This window comes from Medicago sativa, chromosome 8 (assembly GCF_051527215.1).
Source record: "Medicago sativa cultivar Bolivia chromosome 8, Bolivia_mono, whole genome shotgun sequence".
NCBI lineage: Eukaryota > Viridiplantae > Streptophyta > Magnoliopsida > Fabales > Fabaceae > Medicago > Medicago sativa.
In genome coordinates, this window is record NC_140756.1 from 86,808,237 (window position 1) to 86,828,040 (window position 19,804).

The following is a 19,804-nucleotide window of genomic DNA, read 5'->3' on the forward strand; positions in this document are numbered from 1 at the left end:
AAAAATACAAAAATACCCTACTTTTTCGAAAAAATGCAAAAATGCCCTACTTTTCAGTACCACGCAACTGCCAGTTGCGAGGTACCTAAAAGCTGCAGCGCCCACCACGCAATTGGAAATGGCGAGGCATTTTGTGTGTTTTTTTTTTTTAATTTTTAAATACCTCTCAACTTGGAGTTGAGAGGTATAATAAGGACAAAAAAATTTTCCATAACATGCATGGACACACGTGTAACTTGTAGCAATATTAATAATAATAAATTAAAATTAATTTAATTTTAATAAACTAATAAAAATTATATAACAAATAAAATTACCATACAAGAAAGTCAACAATTATTATAAATGCCCTCCTGTCCCACACCCTCGTCTTCGACGATTTCTTCCGCGATTTACTTGAGAGTCATGTTGGTCTTCGTCATTGTTATCTGCACTTGGTTGTATTTGACTACCATAACCCAACGACAACGACACATCGTGTTCCCGTGTTGGCCATCCCATATCCAGAAATTGTTCATTGGAGTTGATCGAAGCCGGAGAGAAGTGAGATAGTAGGTTTGTTGGTGTTGGTGGGTAGTTGTAGTTTTGGTTGGTGTACATTGGGTATTGTGGGTTGTTGTAGGGGGGGTAATTGGTGTTGGACGGTCCAGCTTGGTTTGGGTCATTATAGGAGAAGTAGTTGGTGTTCGATGTGCTAGCTTGGTTTGGGTCATTGTAACCATAGTTTGACTGATAATGGGGCTCATATGCATTTCTCGGGGAGGTATATGGGTATTCGAGGACTCCCGATCACAGCTATTGTGAAAGCATCATATTACAGGTTGGCGGCCTTGTTTGCTAAAAGAGGACATGAGGCAGCGGCAAGGGTAAATTCTGGTGAGCCATTCTCAGAAAACATCATGAAATATCTCAGGGATGAGGCTCATAAATCCAACAGTCATCATGTCACTCAGTTTGACCGGGATCGGTATACCTTCTCCGTCCGTGAAACCATCGACCATAAAGAAGGATTACCAAAGGGAGAATACAAGGTGGACCTGCAAAATAAATGGTGTGACTGTGGACGATTCAGAGCGTTACACCTACCATGCTCACATGTCATTGCCGCATGTTCTAGCTTTTCTCACGACTACAAGACTTTTGTCGATCCAAAATTCACGAATCAGTGTGTATACGCCGTATACAACATCCACTTCGACGTGGTTCACCACCATACATATTGGGCTGATTATGAAGGACTGAAGGTGGTTCCCAACAAGTCCATGCGTCGGGCAAAAAAAGGTCGTCCACCAATTACTCGCATTAGGACCGAGATGGACGATGTGGAAACCGAGAGAAGATGCGGCGTTTGTAGGATGCCTGGTCATTCCCGCAAAGATTGCATTAATATTACACATCAGTAGAAATGTAGTATTTAATATTTATTGTATTTCGTTTTTTTTATTTTATAAATATTATGATTATTATTATAATTTCCTTTTTTAAAATTAAGTTGTTATTATTATTAATATTGCATGCAACTACACGTGTGTCCCATGCAAGTTTTGGAAATTTTTTGTCCTTATTATACCTCTCAACTCCAAGTTGAGAGGTATTTAAAAATTAAAAAAAAAAACACACAAAATACCTCGCCATCTCCAGTTGCGTGGTATGGCTGGCAGCTTTTCGGTACCTCGCTGCTGGCAGTTGCGTGGTACTGAAAAGTAGGGCATTTTTGCATTTTTTCGAAAAAGTAGGGTATTTTTGTATTTTTGGGAATAAAGTAGGGCAGAAAAAATTTTTTTTCTCAGATATTCCGGGACGGAGGGAGTAACCAATAAGAAACCGTTAAAAATAAAATACACTAACCAATAAGAAAAGGAACAAATTACAAGGTGACATAAAAGTTGGTGAAATTATTTGAGATGCAAATTGAGTAATGAGTTTGTTTGTTTGTTCAATTCAAGCATTTCTTTGTCAAACTAAGTCCGTTTTTATATTAAGTAAATAAAAATATGTTTTAAATTTTAATGTTAATAAGTTGAAATCATAATATCAAAAGGTTAAAATAATAATTATTACAATAATACACTTCAATTGATACAAAAATAAATATTAAACCAGCTTTTATGAAGAAAAGAATAGTAGTTTATCCCAAAGTTGATGGAATTAAGATTAGATTCATGTTAACTTGCGCCCTAAGAATACATATTAAAGAACTTAAAATAGATATAAAAAGCAACTTTCAAACTTCTAAAAAATTGAATGCAAGATTATAAGACAAAAAATTTAGTTGTCTGTTTCTTAATGTAACACCCCGTTTTCCCAACTTGAAAATTTCATTTAAAATCAGAGTATTTAATTCATAAACGGAATGTCACAAACTACTTAAAAATCTTAAAACAGATAATAATAATTATCCTTCAAAATTTAACATCATAAAATCTGAAACTACGCAGCGGAAATAGTTCAACATGATAAAAGTCTTGGCACGCAGGCCTTATTAGGAAATCTCATAATTTAGTTCGATACTTAATCATAAAAAGGTTCATCAAAGACACGGAAGGAATAGATATGAAAGCAAGCCCCATCCCGTTACGTATCAGAGCACCTAGACACAAGTGAGGAGTCCACTCACGAACACTTCTAGTCTTTAATACCTGCAAGTTACCCATACGAAGGGCAACATTTTCAAGCAGAAGGGGTGAGATTTCACAGTCAATAAATTAAGCATATAATTCATTAAAATGCATTTAACAACTTAATACATATTGAACATTTATCACTTAGCATAATATCTTTTCATGACGACTCTACAATGCAACTACAACTTCAACAACAACGTAGACAAACTCAACAACAACTTAGACAACTTCCACAACAACTTAAACAACTTCAACAACAACTTAGACAACTTCATCATGCATGTGGTACCACTAGGGCATTAAGCCCCCTTCGCTAAGGTCATAATTGGACATGTCGGGCATTAAGCCCCCATCGCTAAGGTCATATTTGGACCTGTCGGGCATTAAGCCCCCATCGCTAAGGTCATAAAGGACCTGTCAGGCATTAAGCCCCCATCGCTGACTATGCAACAACACAACTCTAAATGCAACTTGGACAACAACGTGAACATCTTATACAACTCCATTAAAATGGACAACTTCTTAAATCATGACAACTTAGACCGACTCATGCAACTTCAAGACATTAACAGTTAACAGCAGTAAACAGCAGCAAGATACAACATATAATAGTGCTAGAATGCATTAACATCATTTAAGGAATGAATTACATCAACATAATTGTCATAAAACATCATAATATTACTCATGTCCTTAATTCAAGGAATGCCAGCCCTCAACTCTCACTATCACAATCCTTTTTATTGTTTATTTAAAGAGTGTCGCACCTCAGGTTTCATTGCCGTATACACAGGATAATTATGAGTGTACAATATCATGTAAATATAGCAAATAAGGTAATGTTTATCTTATAATTGTATTTATTGTGACACACACAAAATTAAGCTTTGCTGTGTTAGACACTAGATTCACTCAAGCCCCTAATTCAAAAAAAGAAAATCATTAACAAGGATATTGAATACATGCACGTATAGTTGTGTCCAAAATCCACCTAACAGACTTCCTTTAAATTCCACACTTTCTACATACCAAGTTTGATAGTTATTGAAACATCTCTTAAGCTCTACGAATGCAACATCAGTGCAATCACTGCCTAAGACAATTAACATTTTATCTCATGTATCGATTAACACTTGTCAAGGATCAATAATTAATGATGCCACATTAGTTTCAATAACCAGAAAAATAATGTTAAGTATCAAGCGTTATACAATGGTTATTCCTTAACTTGTCTCTCTTATTTGCTGTCAATTGGTCCTTGGGCTATTGATTTTGATGCCAACAATCACATTCGGGTAAAAGTCTTAATTCTCTAAATTTTCTACCTTGTTTACAAAATAAAATTGAGTGACATAAGCCACATCGACAACATTAGACTGTTGTCTAGCTTTGGTGCAGCATTCGGCTTCAACATGGCTATAATGATAGCAATAAGTGCGGTGACAACCACGACTTTGAATATAACCTCAAATTCATTATTTTGTGAGAGAACCTGTAACACCCTAATGATTTCTAATGATTATCTAAGGTTGTATACAAGTTTTGCATCAATCTAACATCTTTTCATGGTTCAATTCTCAAATTGGTCATTAACCCTAATTCTCAATCCTAACCAAAACTCAACCTAATCATGCTAAATTCATTTTTCAGAATCATATCCTTAATAATATTGAGAGTTAGTCTCACCCTTACCTGGTTATAGATGAAAATCGATGGCCTCCCTTTTGTTCTCCTCTTTTCTAACTTTTCTCTCTTTTTCTCCAAAAACGTTTCACGTACGTTGTAAACTATTCTCTCAACCTAGCTTCCTCTATTTATAATCCTAATTACTCCTCCCAAATCTATTTAGGCCCAATAACTTATTCTTCTTTCTATTCTAACCCCCAACTCTGCTTACACTAATAATTCTCATATTCTAATAAATAATAGACTAATGCCACATAATAAAATACTAACACCTCATATAAATAATTAAATCACATAAATAAATTCTAACTTAATAAAAATAATTAAATAAAAAAAAGGAGGGCGTTACACTTAACATGTATCCTTAAAAGCTTTGTTTGTGAGTTTGGAGGGGAGGCTTTGAGGGGTGGAAAATATGAGGGAAAATGGAGAAATCTTTCAAATTTTGTAAAAGAGTACTTTTTTAGAGAATTATAGATTAATGCATATGATTACTATATTTTTAATTTTAAAAATAATATAAACATAGATTAAATTTGAAAAATTAATATAAACCCTCCTCCAATACAATTTTTTTAGTTCCTCCAAATGAGGAGGGTTTAGTATTATGAAGAAAAGTTAACCCCTCAAGCCCTCCCCTCCCATTTTCCTCTATTTCTTCCACTTGCTCATTCTTTTTTTTTCCAAGCATTTCCCTCCTTTCCCCTCCAAACTCGCAAACAAAGCCTAAGACATGAGTTAACATTTCTTGAGATTAACCTTAAGATTTATGATTCCTAAAAGTTCAAAATTGTTTTGACGTTGAAACCTAAACTATAATATTTTGTCTCGTATTCGGGTCGTCTTAAATATTTTGGAGACTATTCTAATCTTAAAAATTGGTGTATGTAGAAATTTGGAAACCTTTAAACACGATTAATTTATCAATTTTCAATCTGAATGTTATACGCATTTGTATCAAAACAAATATGTTGCTTCGGCTCGGTGTTTAGTCTTTTACCATCCCTTTGCAAGGGTTGCAAGTTCAATTCCAAGGTATGTCATTTTGATTTTTAAGATCAGTTTATAAAACATAAAATTAAACAAAACAATATGTAACAAGACTCAAATCTGCGATAATTTGTAACTTTCCAAGTTATAATCGTTCCACCAATCCAAACATGTATTTTGGAACAAAAGATTAGGCCTCAAAGTACTATGTATCTGTTGCACTTGCTTAGGGCCAACCCTGCTCGTATTGTACGGGTTTATTTAAATTTTATTTATAACTAGACTCTTACCCGTGCGATGCACGGGTTTTGTATATAAATATCATATTGATTGTACATTCAATACATGCTATGAAACGACTGCAAAAAACAAAAAAAAAATGCAAAAATTACACTATTTTAAGTTATTAACTTTATTTTCTTACCAAATAATATTACCAGGTTGTGTTTATGAATTTCTTTTTTCTCAATCTTCATATTCAATTACATTCATGTTAAAAGAACAACTAAAATAAACAAATTGAAAATAGTAAACATGTTTAAAAAGTCAAAGGGAGAAAGCAAAGTAATGTTATAATCTAGTGTAGTGATTTTTGCAAATGAAACGTCAGAATAAATAACTTCAAGTAATATAATATATAAGAAACAAAGAGGCTGACAAAATTACACTAAAAAGTGAAGTTTCTAACGACAAAATTATTATTAGAATCAGTCAAATTATCAACGATTTTAAAAATGCAACTTTAATATCGTAACACGTAGTAAGCATACACCAAGAAACTGATCCTAACCGCAAGGGCCGTTAAATCTATAAAAATGAAAAGGAAAATGAACTTTTATGTGGTAACTGAAATAAGAAGAAATATGAAAAGGAACTTTTATATGGTAAACGACAAAAAATAATAACAATAACAAAAAAAAAAATAATAATAATAATAATAATAATAATAATAATAAATACTGCCATCAATAAAGGAACCATTAAAAATGAAAAGAAATTGTTATCAGAAAAGGAACCGCTAGGGCGTTTGCGTCTTTAAAAAAATGTTTTAGTACTGTGGTATATCAATTTTGGAAGCAACAATATTTCAATCAAAAAGGAAGTGACTTAGTGGGGAGAGTTGTAAAGTGTAGCCAAGAGGTACCCGGTTCGAATCCTTGAAAAACCATTTTTTTTTCATAAAAAATATTCAGACCCGCCAAAAAGGACGGGATTAGGGTTAGGTCAGACTGTCTAACATTTATATATATTAAGATTAAGATATTCCCTACTAAAAAATATTCAGACCCGCCAAAAAGGGCGGGATTAGGGTTAGGTCAGACTGTCTAACATTTATATATATTAAGATATTCCCTCCCTTCCAAAACAAGTATCGGTTTAGTATATAAAAGGTTTTCTATATACTACATTTGATAAAATGTTGCAAAAACTAGTTAACAATATTTTTCATCATAAGTTCATTCGTTTCTAATCTTATGTCCTTTTAATTATGGACACGTTTTTTTTTTTTTAAGAAAGCAAACTTATATCATTTTCAATTACATGCATGAAGAATACAAGAAGACATAACATAAAAAACTTGATGATTAAACATGAATTTAGCCGCCCTTATGGGTCACTACATTTGTGTGTGTCTTCTAGAGAATTCAATCACCAAGTTTGGACAGCAATGAAACCAAACTATAAAAGAGTACTTGATTATTGAATTCAATCACTACATTCGTGTAAGATAAAGAGAAAGTACTATCCTGAATAATGAAACCAAACTATAAAAGAGTACTTGATTATTGAAACTATCCATTACCAGCTTAGAGTCCTCAAATATACATTGTCTTTATCTCAGCTCTCAAATATACAAAATAGCTTGTATGGTAAGTCGTACCTCTCGCCTTCCTTCACTATTAATACTGGAGCATATGTTATAGTTTTGGTTCTAATAAACTTTCCAGCGCATAATCTAATCTAAGTAAAATAAATTAGGACGACTAGGATGACAAAAATAAAGCGTATCCGTGTAAAAAATCTACCATGTACATACATGGTGGATACTTAACAAGTACACGCGCGTAAAATAAATGAATAGTTCAATAATTTGTCAACTACAAGAAGTTCGGCGAGGAAGTAAATAAAATCTGATCAAGAATTGTTTCACATATGAATCAAACTTAATTCGTCATTTGGTGAAGCTCATTAACCACTTGAATTCAATTGTTTGGTTTCTTGATTATTTTGAGTACGTAGTATATGTAATGCTTTTTTTTACAAAGAATACGTAATGCTTTTCATTAAGACACGAACATGCAGATTTCATGGATATATACACAAATCAGCTGATTTTGACATTGCTTTTTCATTTATTGAACATTGATACACCAGCAAATCAGGGTTACATTCATATTATATATTCATATGATTTAATAAATTGTTAAGTGATGAGTCTAAAAATGCAGAATTCATTCATGATGATCATGGACGTATAGTAGGGAGATGATCTCCAGTTAGGAAAGAATGAATAAGAGAGAGAGCCTCAGTTGGTTTGTTGAGAGGCACCAAGTGACCAGCTCCTCTCACTGTCACATATGTCAATCCTTCATACTCCACTATCCTTCCTCCAACCTGCATTGCATTTTCATTTCCATTGTTTTCCTCATTCTCTAACATAACATATGAGGGTGTTATATATTTAACTTCTCCATAAACTCTCAAACTTATACTTGTTACAAAAAAACGTCAAACTAATTTTTTTTCATGCATAAGAAATTTAAATTCATTTTAATTAAGAATTTCTAAGACATTGTGGATTCAACATGATGGTAGTGCTTGGAGAAGTCTCTGGTTTATTCAAACTTGGAAGCAATGAAGTGAAAAAAAAAAAAAAAATTATGCAGCATGTAAACTTTGGAGTTGGGATTTCAACAACTTTAGGTTCGATTATATTGTCTTGCACGACTATTTTGTTTTCTGTTTTTAACAACTCTATCGTCTCTCATGTTAAATTTTTCAGGAAATGAGTTAGATTTCTTTTGTGAAAAAAATTTCTAATATTAAATTGAAAAGTAATTCAAGCTAGAACAATAAATTAAAAAATAAGGATTAGGAGCTAGCACAACTTGTTACTCGCTTATCTTTCTTGTAATTTTCTTTTTTTTAAAAAAAAAAATGAAGGGAAAAAAAAAAACTAGAACGTAAAAGTGAATTAGTGGACCTGATTATGATGGTACCAAAGCTTCCAAGAAGACTTAAGAGGTAATCCTAAAGCCTCAACACAATATCGTGTCCCTATCACGGGTAATCTGCCATCTGCATCTCCACTATACATAAAATAAATTACAAACTTATACAGTTATACATCATATAAGTAGTTTTGAAATTTTTACATAATTAATTTTGTATTGAAACAAGAAATTATGAATGATTTTACAAAATTATCACTTGTTAATAACATGAGAAAGATATACTAAAATAACTGAAAGAAGTGAGAGTAATAAATAATAAATAGTATGATAGGAAGAATATATACAAATGGTGCATTGATATTGTAAAATGACATAAAATAATACACGGACGGACATAGTAGAGGGTTACATTTTATTAATTCAATTTAATTTAATAACAAGGCTTCACACATCAATCAAAAAGTTTATTTTGGAAAGACAAAATTGTATTAGAAGTTAGAACTCTACTCGATCAAAACAAAAGGGGTGCCGAGCATAGATCAAAAGAAAGCACTCCAGGAATATAGCCACAAAATTTCAAGACCAAAGTACAAAGAAACAAAAAGATGGAACAATCAAAGAGTGAAGGACCCCTTTCAAGGAAAGCAAACAATTCTATGGAGCAACCACATCTATTAAATTAAAAAGTATGCACACTACCAAAAAAAATTAAAAAGTATGTAACCATAAAGTCATGTATGGCATTTACACTTTGTTTAAAAAATACATTTCGGGTCCATAATTGGGATCCATATAATGATGACACTCACAATATTTTTTTTTTTTTTTTATAATAATAGAGTGATAGTAGCACTTTTCTAATTTGCACAATACTTGTCTGATGGCTATGTAGTGCTTCTTTTTTTTAGTTTATATTTGTTGTACGCATGTAGATATGTTTTCATTGGAAATCATATTATGATTTATAAAAAAAATCATATTATGAACAACTTTTAATGACATGGCAATTTATAATAAGTTTACGCTGTAACAAACGTTTATATTATTAAAAAGGTGTTTAGGATGAGTGTCACTTTAGTGTCAAGATTTACAAAATTTCGTAGTAAATAAATGAGTGTATAGTGTTACAAAATTATCCTCTCTTTTTTTTTTTTTACCAAGTTTACAAAATATCCTTGTTAACTTTAGGAGTGTTGTTAATCATTGTCAAAAATTTCGTAGTGATCGGTATAATAATGAATTAAAAGTAGAGAAATGTTTGTTCTTGCGAAACCATTTCACGCGATATCATCCCGAGCGGTTGTATTTGTCCTTTTGCAGAAACTTCCTTTTCAATCCCACCGTCCGTTTTTTCCGCCAAACAAGCATCTAACGTGGTAAATACGTCGGGACGATTTCACTATGATATAAATTGCGAGATATAGCACTGCTGTTAAAAGTAATGTACGCAATACTATATTGAGGATAAAGTTAAAATAAATTAATCTTAACTTTAAAACACCAAACGACAATCGATTTTATTTTATTTTTATAAAATGGCATTCATTTAAAAGTAAAGTTGAGAGAGTGGAACCAAGAGATACCTGTAAATCCATATCTTAAGGCCACCCTTGATGAGTTTAGTGTAGATGGGTAGGACCGAAAAAACAGAGATGTCGTAAGTATTGAATATGGAAATACTGAAAAACACAGGTGAAAATTAATATTCAATATTCTATAGGATAAAATGATCAATTAAGGGATCCATCAAATTGTAGTGCTTACTTGCAACCCTTCCATTCTATTTTACTGTTTCCTCTTTTATTGTTTGCATGAATAGATAACTGAACATCTACCCTATTGAAAAATTCTTCTGCATATGTGGAATAACAAGGGTCGTAGCCCCCAAAAGTTCTCATCCTCTTCATTCTATAACCATTTTTCACCTGCAAGAACCAAATTTTCCCTAAACTTAAACTACTTTTTGAGCATGATTAATTGATCTATATTCAAACTGGCAACTGCATTAACCCTCTAATTTGTTGTCTGTCAAAATTAGCACAGCTCTATCATTTAGAAGCTATAGATTTGTGACATTAAATTTAATATATTTACCTTTGTAAGTGATTCAGGGCCATTTTTCGTTTCTGTGGATGTACTATTTAAACGACATGCGGGGGCATAAATGTTGAATATGTCAATTTCTGAATAATCATGGAAGAGTTGGTCCATGGCCTGAAAGCACTCATTAGACCATCGAAATTGTTTAAAATCACAAACTTGTTTTGCTTTGTCATATTGCTCATCTGATATTACTGCATGACTCCATGCATATTCTACAATGCCTTTATAATCATAGTAATCATCAGTTTCTGGATTCCCTACCTGAAAATATATAGATGAATAGTTCATTTAGGCAATGAAATCATTTAGAGGTGCATGATGTTTATCGTTGTTTGCTAAATATTATAAAAATAATGTGACTTTTACATTCAATATTTTATAAATTGTTTTTTGGAGATGTTGAATAAAAGAAGAAGCAATTTTGTCTTTGGTTGTCATAATAAAATCATTTTTTTAACAATGTCGTCTATCACAATCATTTATAGGGAAAGCTAGACAAAAGAGTTTCTCATTTGAAGTAAGTTTTAGTCTTTTTTAAAATTTTCAATTTTTTGTAAAAGTACAAATAGATGAAAACTCTCAATAGTTTATTTTTTATATAAAAAAAAAAAGTAATTTAAAAATTGAAAAAAGATAATGCTACATATAGCCAAAAAAAAATTCACAAGGCTTCATGAACAGTGTATTTTAGGTACATAACACCACCACCATCTTGATTGCCGTGAATTTCGGGATTAAATTATTAAAACTGCTTTGCCACATTTACTTATATTGAAGGCTTCATAAGAGTGTTCGGAAAAACTCTTTCGCTGCATATGGCAGAACATGCCCTTATTCTCCTTAATTATTCGTTCTTTTTTGGTTAAGCACGATGTACTTACAATAAAACCTTTAAGATTAATAAAGGGATTTTTGCTTCTATCTTTGTTTCTGTCAAAGATTAACTCTGCAAGCTGAGGGATATAGTGACCTGAAAAATAGTGGTAATGAAAATTTGGTTATACAATATATGTTTATTCAAAATACTTATAACTAAAAGGTTAAAATAAAAATTAAATATGCTTTTAGTGTATAAAATTTGAGATCTTACAAGTTTGGTCCCTATAATTTTTTTGACCATTTCTAGTTTTTACCTTTTATAAAATCGAGTGTTTGCGGTCACGACAAAGGACAAAAAGCACTGTTATTATAAAAGATATATGAACTAAAAATATTGATTTTTATGAAATAGTGAGGACTAGCTAAGTTTAACTAAATCAGTTATATGCACTAAAATAAAATAAAAAATTATATTTTCTATTAGAGACTACAACAATATTTAACCCAAATATAAACACTAACCAGCATAGCTTTCTCCTGCTATGAAAAAGTCCCTGGATTTAAACTGTGGAAATCTTTGTAGCCAATTCACCAAGAAATTGTAGGCATCCTCAGCTGGTTCAAGTAGTTTGTAATTAAATATGGTGGTGACTTTACCAAAATCAACACAATTAGATTAGATGATCTTATCTTATACTACTATGGAAACTCACCCACAAAATGATCCTCTAAAATAGTTAGATCAGAAGAAGTGTTGGTGTATGAAAAACCAACTCCAATGGGTGACTCCACAAATAACAGATTTGCTTCTGCATAGGTTGAAAAAATTACAATAAAGCAAATTAGGATTATTCTTCTTGTTATGTTTACAACATTTATTGGCACATCAATAATAGTATACAAACTTAGATAGTCAAATATATCAAACAAACATATATTATATACTTCATTGTCCAAAGATGAAAAAAAAATATATAAACCTTGATTCCAAGAGTATGGGTTGAATTTTAGTCCTTCACCATTTTTGTTGACTAAAAGAGGTCCTATCTCAACAACAGCACCACCTCCAATTGAGGAGCATCCAGGTCCTGACTCAAAGGCAAAATGACAAAAATGAAAAGTAGCATCACTAAATAAAAATGACTAGAACTCTATAACCATACATAGAAATAATAATTAGTTACAAAAATGAAATGATGAAAGACCTCCATTGAGCCAGAGAAGGAGAGGTTTATTGGAGGGTTCAGACTGAGCTTCAAAGAACCAATAGAAAAGAGCCCTCCCATGTTCTTCATTGACAGTGATGTAACCTGAAAAGTGTGAAATTGGTGGTGTTGAAGGTTGTCCTGGTAGATAAATTATTCTATCATATTCATAGCTTTCAACATTTATTTCAGATGCTTCAATGAACAATGAGTAAGTAGTAATAGTTAAAAGAAAGAAACATAGGAATTGGAGGACAGACAGAAAAACGGTCATTTCTCTAACTAAAATGAAATAATTTGGATCCAAAGCCTATGTAAATGTATTGACGACTTTTATAGTGCTAATAAGTGGGTGGGTGAGATCACTTGGGATTTTCTCATGTCAGAAAATGAGTTTTACCACCAAAATCATTTCAGACTATACATTAAAAAATGCAGTAAGCAAAGTTGTTAACAAATAAAAATGTACACTTTGTTGGAGTGTGCCTTACCCAATCATCACACAAAAGCTTTATCCCATCAGATCAGGTAAGACAGCTTGTTGGACCACCATAGTCACCACAGATGGTGTAGTGCATTAGCACTGTGCATGTCACTTTTCTTTATTGCAGTAGACATCAGTCTTTCTATCACTCAATGGGTTATGGTAGTCCCTTATCTATATTTATTTACAAATTAAAATCCACTTGTACCTCTTGAATTATTCACTTTTGTTTCTTACTGAATTCATCCATAAAGGACAAAATTTTCAATTAGGAGGTAAATATTGGAGTTGGGTAATGTGTAGAAATTATAATACACTAACACCAATAAGAAAAGAAACACATTACTAGGTGACATAAAAATTTGTATAATTATTTAATGCAAAAAGATAATGAGTTTGTTTGTTTGTTCAAGCATTTCTCTGTTCAAAGGAAGTTTATTTTTAACTGAAGTAATAGCTTTCCATCTTCAATTCGGACTCACTGGAAAATCTATTTTAATTCACAGTTACATTTTTAATATAAGTATTGCTGTTAATTGGAACTATACACCTTGAAACAAGTAACAGTCCTTTTGGCATATCATTAATACAGGCATGAACGCGAACATAGCAGATGAATAGAGTAATAGACAACTAAAAGCATCTTGAAAATTACTATGACTCATCTTCATTATACAATATAATAATATATCTGAACAATGCAGCAAAGCTGGAAGACAAACTGCACAACCTTGATATATAATGCAGTCCCGAATGCAATTCTCTTCCATTTTCAATAAGCAAAAAAATCTCCAGAATGAATCTCTGTAGCGGACTGCACCTAAATCCTGTGCTGAAGATCCATATGTAAAATTCCATCGAGTTGATCATTCTTGTGAGGGTAGCATATACTAGAACGCTGAGTCATTTGGCTGCGCACTTTGAAGCATGTATATGTATTACTTTGAGTAGTAAGAGGATCGATGAGATTTGATAAGTTATCAATGGCTAAGATCAAAGCGGGTGCAGAACTAATTGCTCCTTTTGAGATTTCTTTTTCCTTTTTAGGGAGAATCGTTGAATAATGAATCTTGAGAATTGGCTTAAGTAATCCTGGAGGTCATCCATCTCATAATGACCAAACCGCCAATCTCTTTCTATATAAGGCCGCTGTATGGGTTCATCAAGTCCACCTGTCACCACAAGCCAGGAGACTTGTCATGCATTTATTCATATATATAACCACCATAAGAAAAATATAGTATTCATGTTCAATTTGCCTATTGGAGTTTGTTTGGTAAGTCCTGTAAAAGCTAGAGCAATATTCTAATTTTGTTAGCTAAGTGGGAGTTTGTTAAACAGAAAATTCAGTTTCGCACCATTCTTTGGAAGTTATGTGTTCAAGAGTTGATCCACAGCACAACATGTTCACTGCCCTCGTAACGCAGTACCAAACCTGCGCTAAGACAAATTTGGTGGACAGAATACTATTTTGCTTCTAAAGCAAAGCACGTTCAGTTTTCACAATTTTATGCAACAGTTGATTTTCAAAGTTCATCTCCAAACAATCAAGCCTGTATTAGTTGTGCACTCTCTGACTTCTTATTCTAATTGCCCTGAACCTTACCTGCAACTTATAAAATTAAGGTTGGTGTAGTTAATAATCCATTCTATTTATAATTGGTTCGGTCTTGACTAAAACAAAGCTCATTATGCAACTGCTGTCAAAGGTAGTAACTATCGGTTTATCTAGTAATATGTTGGCATATGGTAGCTAAAGCATTAATTCTATCGACAGTAAGAGCAATATTTAAAGCTTTATGCTCATATCAAGCATAGAGGATAACTAAGTTACTCCCCACAAATCAATAGAAACGCATTTTTGTCTGAATTCTCAAAAAAAAGAGTATATCATTATTACCTGCTAACATTAAACCATTTTTGTCCACAGCCCGATAAAATGGTCTTGTCTTCTTCTCTTTAGCGGCTCTTTGAAGTTCATTCCAAGCGTTATCACGATCATCGCGTGTAACTTTACCGGTACTTACAACCTGCAATCAAGAGGCCATTAAAAATGTCACCCAAAATTACAAAGGAAATATTATAGAGAAACAAATGAAGACAGCAAATACAAACTTTAGAAAACAGATGGTAAGAAGGGCGAGGAATCCGTGCAAGATTATTTGCTCGGTCAACTGCGACAAGTCCAAACTTGGGACCATATCCATCAGCCCACTCCCAGTTATCAGAAATAGTCCAGAAGAGGTAACCAAGCACAGGCACACCCTGTAGAACAGTTACAAGAAGGTATAAGCTGCAATTAGTGTTTATGAAAGAGCAATTCAATTTTGAAAACTGAAAATTCTAGAGTCAAAACCTCGATCATAGCTGCATAAACAGCAAGTAAATGCTCCAAGAGATATGGTCGGCGGATCAAATCAGTCTCATCTGCAATTCCATTTTCAGCAATAATGAAAGGGACATTTAGATGCTTGTATCTTTCATGGAACTGAAGTAACATGCGATATAAGCCATCAGGATATACTCCACGTCCAGATTCACTGTACTCATCATTTTCCACAAGCTTCAGGCCAGCACCCGAAATCGCTTCCTGATGTACATGTTAGAATCGTCGCGTGAGTACATGTCTGGTATCGTACAGAATGCATTGTTAGGATCGAAAAATCAAACCTGGCCGTAATAGTTAACGCCTATAAAGTCCATCTTTTTGGATATTTCATCGATGAATGGGAAGAGACTCAATGAATTAGCCAGTGAAACGGCAGCAATATCAAACAGACCATAGGGTCGCATAAACGACACATGATGTGCGACACCAACTATTTGATTTGATGAGTTACTGCAAAATGTTAATATTGTTCAGAGAAGTGCAATTGTAAAATTAGAAAAGTAACCAAGTAGTGCAGTCAGCTTCAAATGTTCAGACTGCTAAATGAGAAAGGGTGGGAAGGCGGAAAAAATCTAGTTGAACTAGAATGATATGGCTGAAACTTGCCATAAATTCTGAAACCTCTGACACATATTCACCTGAGTTCGTGGATGTAATCATATGCCTTTGAGTGTGCAACAGATATCCAATGCATGGCCTGCTGGAAAACACCTGTAGGAAGTGCGGAAGTAGCAGCCTCTAGCATATCAGGATGTCCACCAGGCCAGGTTCCAGAACAGTAAGTAAGCATACAGAAGACATGGGGCTCGTTAAATGTTACCCAATAGTCTACTAAATCTGATACACTGTCAACAACAAGCCTGCATTGATTGAGAAACATGTGAGAGAAATCACAAACATGCTACATTAGATCAGTAACTCCATAAAACTAGATAACATGATGATACCAGTTTCAAGAGAGATTCGCAAATATGCTACATGGGATTAGTCGACTCGATAAAACTAGTACAGACTAGCAGTCAGTCTGAGATGAAAATTGAGTCATCCTCAGCAGGCAGAGTTCGATGGCATACAAACAAATGCCACTAAAGGAAAAACTACCTGGTAAAATCCATGAAATAATCCACTGTCTTTTCCAGCTTCCAACCTCCATAATCACCGGCCCAGGGTGGAAGTGAGTGATGAAAAAGAGTGAGCATCACCTTCATTCCATATGATCGAACCCTATTGATAATCCACTTATAGCGCTCCAATGCAGCATAGTTGACCTAAGAAAGAACGCCAAGTGAATTGCTTACATAAGTAAATCTCTTTTGCCAGATGCATTGGTCAATGGTCAGTAAAGTTTGAGATAAAACTTTGGAAATTGAGAAACGTATCCATGAGCTCCATCCACTAATATATGCTAAACTATGAGTACCACGATAACTAATCATCATACAGAAAGGTCAGAATTTGACTTACAGATTCTTTAAGGCTGTTTACTGGCTCATGAGGCATGACTCTTGACCAGTCAATTCCCATACGAAAAACAGTAACACCAGTATCCTTGGCCAATTTTAGTTCTGTATCAGGATCAGACCAAAACCTTAATCTCTCCTCCCTGAAAATCAGGCATTAATTTTAAATTCTACTAAGCAACAATATTACAATTTAACACACACACAGACACACACAGAGGACGCGGTAACCTATGACGAAGAGTAACTTTTCCATTTTCAGTTTAAGAAAGCTATATAATTTTTATCAAAAAAAATTTAAATAAGGAATTATTGGAAGAATTCATACAAGATATCATTAAATATTTTGGATATGCTAGGTACTTGTTTAACTGTGATTTTCCTAGTCTTCTCATACTAAGCTTCATTGCGATAGCCAAAGTGCAATTCAAATACGATGATATCTTCCATGAGTGTATCTATCAGGCATAAATAAATTGGCAATCGCTTTATTCAACAACATATCACTTATGGTGTCCATTGCCTTCTCTCTATAGGCATCCTCATACACCTAAACATTTGTAGACTTTGGTTTCCATAATCAAGTTGGTTTACTCCACAGTGACTTGAGTTTAAGGGGGGATGTTACAATATCTTCAGCCTTGATTTGTTACAAATTTATTGATTCTGATTGATTGTATTAGGATACCATTTATTTGTAACTACCATATCTTGTATGGCTAGAATCTTCTGTAAAGTCTTGGCATACAAAGAAATATACAGAAATGCAATGCAATCCTTGACAACAATATTAGCTTACAATGAAAACCCACCATCCCTTTCACTTCAAAATCCAATGTTGACGGCAAATGACATTAAAAAACAAAGCAAGTGAGAGCTTACGGATGTGGAACATTATGCCAAGCAGTTACATTAGGAATGTGTTCTTCTTCTCCTTCCTGTCCATCTACTTCCATGTATTTCTCAAATCCTCTGATCATGGCCTCCATAGCTACCTTAAGAGACTTCTTGTTACCCTTAAGCCCTCGTTGTGCAGATGATATGGCTTGTTGAGACTCACCATCAGCAGTGGCAGAGCCCATCAAAGCATCTACTTTCTGCTCAGCACCGGCAACACTCTCTTGTTCAGCAAACTGAATCCAAGCATCATCAAGCCTGTCCTCAACATGTGCCGGTGCTGTCGCTAGACCAAAGAAAAACCCATTTTCTTCTTCTGCAAAAACAAACAAATAAGCCATGTTTGGATTGTCTCAATCGAACTTATATACTCACATAAGCATTTGTGAAACTCTGGAAGAACTTATGGAAACAACATATGGACATGTTTTCGGCTTATTTCCATAAGCTCTCAAAGATCGTTAATACATAAACACTTACGACATGTTTGGATTGACTTATTTGAGGCTATTTCCTTGTATAAGCACTTGTGAGACTCTGAAAGAACTTATGAAAACAACTTATGACATGTTCATAACTTGTTTTCAAGTTATTTTGACAGCTTATTTATTATACATAAACACAGACTTAATTTTATCTTAAGTGTTATATAAATAGCTTATCCATAAGCGCTTCTTATGATGAAAGTTGCAAATTAAGTTATTTATCCAAAGATGACATTATATGATAAGCGTTTATGCTAATGAACACTTAATTAAGTGGTGTATCCAAAGAGAGCCTTAATCTATTTTATTAATGACATCGTCAAGCATGCATGCATGTTTGCAAAGAAATAACATAACTGAAGTTAATTGCAATTTGCAAACCAATTAATGAATCATAATAGAGATTATTACCGGTAATGTTGAAATCGGCGAGAGTATCGGAGGATTCATCGATAGGGGAAGTGAAACGGCGAAGATTTTTGTTGCGAAAACGAGAGAAGGAAAATGCATTGGCGGCGACAGTGAGAGTGACTAAAGCTCCGGCGAGTTTAGTGGCAGTTAGGAAGAGTGAAACTATCGTCATGGTAGTGGCGAGTGGGTCTTACGCGCTCTCTATCACAATACTCATACCGTTAAGTTCTGGAAACTACGAAGAAGAGGAGAAAGAGAAGAACGGTTAGAGTGCACGTAATCTCCACTGTTCTGAGATGAGATGATGAGAATCTAAAACTCTATCTATCCATGTGTTCTCTTCTGTTATTTCACTTTCCCTCCTTTTCATTCATTTCTAGATATTTTTTTAGTACTACTATTTTTTTACTCTCTTTAAATTGTATGTCTCACTTGGTCACTTTAAAGTGATTTCTATTCTTCCTCCCTCCTAAAGTGATTTGCTAACTTCAATGCACATCTTTTATAGTATTTAATTATGTAAATAAAATTTATAAAAATTTCATATTTAAATCCTTAAAAAAAAAATCATATTTAAAAAGCATTCATCAAGATAAATCTAACAACATTTTACGGGTTATCATTCGTTTTTATATAATGGTAAGAAAAATATGGTTAAAGCATGTGAAATGAATAGTACTCCCTCCGTCTCACAATAATTGTCTCTTTACCCATTTTTCTTTTTCTCAAAATAATTGTCACTTTAGAATACCAATGCAGCATTTATTGTTTTTTTTCCATTATTATACCCTTGTTTATTAAATTTCATCCAACTTAACTACTCCATTAACTACAATTAATAAGAGTGTTTTAGTAAATGATACTAATTTTACCATCAAAATCAACACAATTAATCATTTCCTTAATAATCGTGCATAAACCTTAAACGACTACTCCCTCCGGTCACATTTATAAGCAAAAAACAACTTTTTAAGTACATTGAATAACTAACGTATCTAACATATAAATGTGACCGGATACATTAATTATTCAATGAACCTAAAAAAGTGTTTTTTGCTTATAAATGTGACCGGAG

General features: G+C 33.3%; 3 protein-coding genes across 6 annotated transcripts; 1 reads left to right on the forward strand and 2 right to left on the reverse strand.

The window, feature by feature from the left end:
- The first annotated feature begins 767 nt into the window (after positions 1 to 767).
- LOC146902759 (uncharacterized) lies at positions 768 to 1,403 on the forward strand. Its single transcript, XM_085737169.1, has one exon. The coding sequence runs from the start codon at positions 768 to 770 to the stop codon at positions 1,401 to 1,403; it is 636 nt and encodes a 211-aa protein (XP_085593295.1).
- A 6,228-nt stretch (positions 1,404 to 7,631) lies between these two features.
- On the reverse strand, positions 7,632 to 12,908 carry LOC146902760 (serine carboxypeptidase-like 33). Of its 2 annotated transcripts, none has more exons than XR_015021383.1 (10): positions 12,604 to 12,908; positions 12,379 to 12,486; positions 12,112 to 12,207; positions 11,921 to 12,013; positions 11,461 to 11,549; positions 10,571 to 10,840; positions 10,241 to 10,401; positions 10,060 to 10,085; positions 8,506 to 8,611; positions 7,632 to 7,916 (listed from the first exon to the last, which is right to left on the reverse strand). XR_015021383.1 is itself a non-coding variant. In XM_085732328.1 (10 exons), the coding sequence occupies exons 1-10, from the start codon at positions 12,875 to 12,877 to the stop codon at positions 7,767 to 7,769; spliced, it is 1,443 nt and encodes a 480-aa protein (XP_085588454.1). In that variant the 5' UTR covers positions 12,878 to 12,908; the 3' UTR covers positions 7,632 to 7,766. The 2 variants fall into 2 exon arrangements, 1 of the variants encoding a protein (XP_085588454.1); XM_085732328.1 differs by having other exon boundaries at positions 10,060 to 10,155.
- Positions 12,909 to 13,638: 730 nt separating this feature from the next.
- Positions 13,639 to 19,066, reverse strand: SFR2 (Glycosyl hydrolase superfamily protein). Of its 3 annotated transcripts, none has more exons than XR_015021382.1 (11): positions 18,730 to 19,066; positions 17,819 to 18,149; positions 16,941 to 17,079; positions 16,578 to 16,744; positions 16,115 to 16,336; positions 15,758 to 15,926; positions 15,444 to 15,677; positions 15,203 to 15,352; positions 14,988 to 15,117; positions 14,446 to 14,693; positions 13,639 to 14,259 (listed from the first exon to the last, which is right to left on the reverse strand). XR_015021382.1 is itself a non-coding variant. In XM_085732325.1 (10 exons), exons 1-10 carry the CDS (start codon positions 18,899 to 18,901, stop codon positions 14,081 to 14,083), a joined length of 1,893 nt encoding a protein of 630 aa, XP_085588451.1. In that variant the 5' UTR covers positions 18,902 to 19,066; the 3' UTR covers positions 13,639 to 14,080. The 3 variants fall into 3 exon arrangements, 1 of the variants encoding a protein (XP_085588451.1); XR_015021381.1 differs by having other exon boundaries at positions 14,446 to 14,699; XM_085732325.1 differs by lacking the exon at positions 14,446 to 14,693.
- Positions 19,067 to 19,804: the final 738 nt, after the last annotated feature.

Excerpts from the sequence above, each read along its gene's own strand:
- LOC146902759 (XM_085737169.1), top strand. The coding sequence starts at position 768 with ATGGGTATTCGAGGACTCCCGATCACAGCTATTGTGAAAGCATCATAT.
- LOC146902760 (XM_085732328.1), bottom strand. The coding sequence starts at position 12,877 with ATGACCGTTTTTCTGTCTGTCCTCCAATTCCTATGTTTCTTTCTTTTA. Across the intron at positions 12,014-12,111 it reads TTTAGAGGATCATTTTGTGG|CTGAGGATGCCTACAATTTC; the intron begins GTGAGTTTCCAT and ends TACTTGAACCAG. Across the intron at positions 7,917-8,505 it reads TTTGGTACCATCATAATCAG|GTTGGAGGAAGGATAGTGGA; the intron begins GTCCACTAATTC and ends AATGCAATGCAG.
- SFR2 (XM_085732325.1), bottom strand. The coding sequence starts at position 18,901 with ATGACGATAGTTTCACTCTTCCTAACTGCCACTAAACTCGCCGGAGCT. Across the intron at positions 16,745-16,940 it reads TAAACAGCCTTAAAGAATCT|GTCAACTATGCTGCATTGGA; the intron begins GTAAGTCAAATT and ends GTTCTTTCTTAG. Across the intron at positions 15,927-16,114 it reads GATTACATCCACGAACTCAG|TAACTCATCAAATCAAATAG; the intron begins GTGAATATGTGT and ends AACATTTTGCAG.